The sequence below is a fragment of the Sorghum bicolor genome, chromosome 7, assembly GCF_000003195.3.
Source record: "Sorghum bicolor cultivar BTx623 chromosome 7, Sorghum_bicolor_NCBIv3, whole genome shotgun sequence".
Lineage (NCBI taxonomy): Eukaryota > Viridiplantae > Streptophyta > Magnoliopsida > Poales > Poaceae > Sorghum > Sorghum bicolor.
In genome coordinates, this window is record NC_012876.2 from 49,892,348 (window position 1) to 49,898,951 (window position 6,604).

The window sequence follows — 6,604 nt, forward strand, 5'->3', positions numbered from 1 at the left end:
GTTTCTCATCTTCCAACTAACCTTTGCGGATTTCTTGCTCTAAGGTGGGCTCTAACTCCAATTCAACAGTGTTGTTCACTAAACCCAAATTGAGATGCGCTATTTCAGCTAGCAACTCTGTGGGAATGAAGGTCAATTGCAGCCCATTGGCATAACTCTTTCGGCTAAGTGCATCGGCAACAACGTTTGCCTTCCCGGGATGGTAATGCACTTCCAGGTCATAATCCTTTATTAATTCTAGCCAGCGGCGTTGCCTTAGGTTCAGGTCTGACTGTGTGAAAATATACTTCAAACTTTTGTGATCCGTATAAATATCACACTTATGTCCAATTAGATAATGCCTCCAAATCTTCAGAGCATGAACCACGGCAGCTAGCTCCAAATCATGAGTAGGATAGTTCAGCTCATGTTTTCTCAACTGCCTGGATGCGTACGCCACTACTCTTCCTTCTTGCATAAGCACACAGCCAAGGCCTAGGCGAGATGCATCGCAATAAATAGAGAAGGTTTTGCTCAGATCTGGTAAGGTCAACACGGGGGCTGTGGTCAACCTTTTCTTTAGCTCCTCAAAATTTTCTTGACACTTATCTGACCAAATAAATTTGGCAGTCTTCTCTAGTAGGGCTGTCATGGGCTTTGCTAACTTAGAGAAGCCTTCAATAAATCTCCTATAATAACCAGCTAGTCCCAAAAAGCTACGGATCTCACTAGCATTGGTTGGAGGCTTCCAATTTAGCACATCCCGCACTTTGCTGGGGTCTACGGCTATTCCACCGTTAGAGACCACATGTCCCAAAAATGAGACCTCATCCAACCAAAACTCACACTTGCTTTTCTTGGCATACAATTTATTCTCTCTAAGCTTTTGCAAGACCAGCCTCAAGTGTTCAGCATGTTCTTCTTTGGTTTTGGAGAAGATTAATATATCATCAATGAATACTACCACGAACTTATCCAAATACTCCATGAACACCTTGTTCATCATATACATGAAGTATGCAGGTGCATTGGTCAGCCCAAATGACATGACTGTATACTCATACAAGCCATACCTTGTGGTAAAAGCTGTCTTAGGTATGTCAGTTGCACGGATTTTCAACTGGTGATAGCCAGATCGAAGGTCAATTTTGGAGAATACACATGCTCCTTTCAGTTGGTCAAATAAGTCATCTATTCTAGGCAATGGGTACTTGTTTTTAATAGTGACTTCATTTAATGACCGATAATCCACACACATCCTCCTAGTGCCATCTTTCTTATCAACAAAGATTACTGGTGCACCCCATGGTGAAGAACTAGGACGAATAAACCCTTTTTCTTGCAATTCCTTAAGTTGTTTCTTAAGTTCCTCTAATTCATTTACCCCCATTCTATATGGTCTTTTTGCTATGGGTGCAGTTCCAGGTAAAAGCTCAATAAGAAATTCAATGTCTCGGTCTGGTGGCATACCTGGCAACTCATCCGGGAAAACATCGGGGAACTCGTCCACCACCTGGTCTTCTTGATTACCACCACTCAACTGATTCACCGTAGCAGTCGGCTGAGGCTGCACTGCCACATCCACACTTATTCTATCCCCACATGGTGATGTCACCACCACAGCCCTCTCTTGACACTGTATTACTGCCCCATGCTGCTTCATCCAATCCATACCAAGTATGAGGTCAATTCCCATGGTTCTTAGCACAATAGGTTTCACCTTGAAATCTACCCCCCTTAGAGATATACTAGTGGAGGGGCTCCAGTAATTAGCTGGCATGGTGCCTCCCGGTGAATTTACTAGCATGGAATTTTTCAGTGCACAAAGTGGGATGCTATGCACTCTAACAAAAGCTTGGGAGATAAAAGAATGTGAAGCACCAGAATCAAACAGTACTGTAGCGGGGATGGAGTTGATGTTGAACGTACCCATCATAACCTCAGGTGCTTCCTGAGCTGTGTCAGTGGACACATGGTTCACTTTCCCAGAGAACGGAGGTCGAGCAGGCCTCTGATTGTTGTTCTGATTTTGCTGGGCTGGTGGATTCTGCTTCCTGGGGCACTGGTAGGCATAGTGTCCCACCTCTCCGCAGCGGTAACAGGCATTGGGATTTCCGCTGGGTGCTGCACTCTTGCCAGGAGCATTGTTGGGCACTCCTTGGCGTGGTGCCTGGTTGCTGACCTGTTGCTGGAGGCGCTGCTGACTCTGATTGCCATACTGCTGTTGAGGGCGTTGTTGGTTTTGGTGGCTGTACTGCTGGTGGTACTGAGGACGCTGTGGAAACTGACTCCGGTTCCACTGATTCGGCGGCCCTTGACTGCGCTGAGGGAATCCCTGCTGAGGGTACGCACGTGGGCGAGTGTTGCTGCCCGACGGCTGCCCCTGGAGCTTTCTCTTCTTTGCATCCATCTCCTTGCGCTTGTTGTCGATGACAATAGCGCGGTTCACCAATTCTTGAAAGCAAGGGTAGGTGTTGCTCATCAGCTGCAGCTGCAGTCCATCATACAGACCCTTCATGAAAAGACGTTGCTTGTCAGAGTCCCTGGCCACCTCATATGGAGCATATCGTGACAGTTGAGCAAACTTGTCACGATACTCACTGACTGACATTGATCCCTGCTTGAGAGATCTGAACTCTTCCGCTTTCAGTTCTATCAGGCCCTCCGGAATATGATGGGACCTGAACCCTTCCGTAAACTCCTTCCAGGTGACTGGCGGAGCATTGTTCGGGCGTCCATATTGATAGGACTCCCACCACTCCTGTGCAGGTCCTTGCAGCTGACCTGATGCGTACAGCACTTTCTCCAGGTCGCTGCATTGGGCAATGTTCAGCTGCTTCTCGACTGCTTTTAACCAGTCGTCTGCCTCCAGTGGATCAGAGGCATGGGTGAACACCGGAGGGCGTCCTTTCAAGAACTCCCCTCGCTTGTCACGGACTTGAACCGGAGGTGGTGCTGCTACTGGTTCATTGTTCATACGTTTCATCATGGCTTGCATCAAATTAGCTTGCATACCCATAAGCTGCTCAATAGTCATCGGCGGCGGTGGTGGTGGTGGATTCTCAGGTACACCACGTCCACGGCCACGACCACGGCCACGGCCACGTCCACGACCAGCGGCTGCTCCTTCGGCGTCCATCTGCTTCCAACAAAAATTCATGGCTTTTAGTGATCTTCCAAAAATAATTATTCATCGCTTATAGTGAATAAAAACAAGTCTAGCAGTTTTCTGGACAAGTTTCAAACTCAGCAGGTCAGTAATCCGTGCTTATCTCAGAACCTACAGGTCCAAAAAGGAATATGGTATACATTGTTGGAAAGGTTAAGAAATTCTCTACAAACTTTATTCAGACCACATTCACTGATTCCAACAGTAACATAATCAAAATTATGATTTATCAGGTTCTGCTCTGGTTCTCAGTCTGCGCAGGTACAGCAGATTAAAACGGACATATCTCACAGATCCGAATAGATAATGAGGTGATTCCAGTTGGAGATGAAAGATATAGCAGTCTAGTTTTCACCATAAAAATTTCGTAATTTTTGACTGAACCGATAATGAGATACTGAATAAGCATCACAGACTGCTCCAGAAACAGCATGACTGAGACAAGATAAAGTAACCCAACCTCGAAATTAAACAACATTACTTCTAAGATTAATATTTAGAAACATGCGGACAGGCCCACATGTTTCCACAATCAAACAAAACTCCAAATCATAAATGTTCATCAACACAAACAGCAACTCACTAAAGTTCACATGCCACACATTACTGAAATACTCGTGCTAGCGTCAATCTAGAAAGTACTGGGAAATCTAAGGAGCTCTATCCTGGAGAACGAACTTGCGGGGATTCTTCTTGTAGATGGGTGGCTGTCCAAGCTGACCACGCAGCTCATCCACCTGACGCTGGAGGCGCTTCCCCGCCTGTTGTGCAACACGCAGCTCCTGTCTCAGTGCCCCATTCATCTCCTGAATGGCACTGACGTGTCTCACAGTCGTATCCAGGGTAGGGTCGCCGGCAGGAGGTGCCAGGACATGTCATGTCTTGCCATCTGGGTCGTTGCGGGGAAGGAACCGGTACCTGTCCTCCTGCATGGCCTCAAAACGGCGGCCATGGTAGTGAAAGTACGCGGCCTGAGCTGCATCCTCCATGCTCTCGTAGGCGGAAGCACGTCTAACCCGGCTCTCGTGGATGGACTCCACCTCGTCCGAGTTGTCGACGTTGTTCCGAGCTGTAATGATCACCTCGGCCTTCCAGTAGGTGTTCTCCAACGGGTGCTTGTGCTCCGAGCAAAGGTAGCGGACGGTGGCGGCAAACTCCGGGTAATAGCTCGCCAACACACCCGTGAGCAAAGTGTGGTAGTGAGCGTCCTCGTCCGCCTCCATGAACTTGTTCCTGGAGGTCCATCCCATCTCCGGAACAACCTGAGGGTACTGAGGCGTCGGTGCTGAACCCGTCGACGCGTGGGGTGCAGGCGCAGGTGGTGCAGGTGCAGGTGGTGCAGGTGGTGCAGGCGCAGGTGGAACTGGAGCGGCAGCCTGCGGGATCGGTACCGCCACTGGTGTAGGAGCTGAAGGCGTAGGCGTAGGGGATCCCGTGTCCATTGGCTCCTCCTCCTCGCCGCCACCAGAGGCGACGACCTCGGGCTCAGGTACGGGTGCTGGTACTGGTGCAGGTGCAGGTACTGGAGCTGGTGCTGGTGCAACTGCCGGAGCACGGGCGGCGACGAAGAGGGCACGGTACGCGGCTGCGCTGCGACGAGGCATCTATAAATTTTGTTTTAAGAATTAGAATCAATAGGTTTACATAAATAGAACAGTGAGTAAGAATATAAACTATTAATAAAATAACAAGAAAGTAAAGTGAGCAGTGAAATAAATAAAGCGAAAATAAGAACCCTAAAATCGACTGTTTCTACCTAGGTTTGCGTCCTACAGTCAGCCTTGCTTTGATACCAATTTGTCACACCCAAATTTAAGGATAAATTTGAGTACAATAATCTCATGTGCGCCCCAGGAATAGTCGCGCACACAAGTCGACAAATTACAAATGTATCATAACAAGTGTTCTTACAAAACGTTATTACAACACAAATATATCAAAGTCTGCGACAAACGGAAAATAAACTCATAACTAGCTATGATAAGATAACTCCAACACAGGGACGACCGACTGGGGGATCGCCAACCTAGAAGTCCTCAGGGAATTCCTCGTAGAAGCTGTCATCTGTTACCCATCCGGGATTTTGTCCAAAAAGAAAGATAAAGACAAGCGTGAGTACATCTCGTACTCCGCAAGCATAACACAGGAATTTATGCGGCTCAAAGAGGTCAGACACTGGCTACGGCAGTTAGCATTTTAATTGGTCAATGTTTTAATCCTATTTAATCATCAATTATGCTTAAGCTCCCGATTAGCCCAAATGAGCACATGATAATAACACCGTTAACCTTCACGGCTAACACCATCACCATCACGGTTAAACCACATTAATCATCACGATCCATGCGTCAGATTTTCATAAGTTATTTCCCATAATCATCCACACCCAACTATTCCGTAAGGGTCCAAGGCCACTCATGTCCGAGAGCACGGCTAGTATACCAGTTTGATCATACTCTGCGCAGAGGTGTGCACTTTTCCCGTAAGTCGTGTTACCCATATGCCCGGGGTTTGCAAGACCCACTAACACTGCCAAGGTGAGCGGGCAGGGAACACTATGAAGCCTTCCGTAGGCCACGTCTAACCAGTTAGGGCCGCGAGGTTTCCTCGGCAGGCAGATATAGAGAACCCCCCTTTCCTATGGCACATTTCCATCATGGCTATACACATAGGAACAAAAGCAGTTCTATACCCAAAGTGGCAAGCCTCTCTTGCGCCCTTTCGGGTAACCTCTAACCAGCTAGATGAGATCCTATTACTGAGCTAAAGTTAGAGCCATATAACCATCACGGTTGCACTGTAAGTCCCGGATTGTCGCTTACAGAGAAGTCCTTACGGAGGGTCTAGGTCAACTCGACCGAAGTCAATTGCACCATAGCCCTTTTTCCCAACATTTATCATCATATTCATTAAAGTCAGAGTGATAGTAAATTCTCAATTAATTAAAGCACTAGCAAAGCTACCCACATGCATTCTACCCATAGGTGTCATAAATATATAGTCAGGTAGCTAGGATGTCCTTAGGGTTACCAAATTAGACACATGCAGATGCGTAATTAATTAAGTGAATAGGTGTACAAGGGAAACCCATGTTATACTTGCCTTCAGTGAAGGGGAACTGCTGCTGGTCCTGCTGCTCCTTGTAGTAAAATGGATCACCCACGGACACGTCACCGTCTGCGCTCGATCGGTACCACACAACAACACGCATCCAGGTTCATTCATACAAGCAAACAATCATTTAATTAGAACAGTACACCAACAGATCAAAATGAAATAAAATACTTAAAAACAGAACCTTCGATTCGCTACGATCACATTGGTACGAAGATCACGAAAATCGGAGCTAAAACGACCAAGTTACGACTTTCCGGCGATTTCCTATAGGCAATTAATTAATTAAACCTAACCCTGAAAATAAAAAGTGGCAAACTATAGAAACAGTGGTACTATCAT

General features: G+C 47.0%; 1 protein-coding gene across 1 annotated transcript; it reads right to left on the reverse strand.

The window, feature by feature from the left end:
• LOC110437271 (myrosinase-binding protein 2-like) lies at positions 4,024-4,752 on the reverse strand. The gene has a single exon (XM_021465656.1). The coding sequence runs from the start codon at positions 4,750-4,752 to the stop codon at positions 4,024-4,026; it is 729 nt and encodes a 242-aa protein (XP_021321331.1).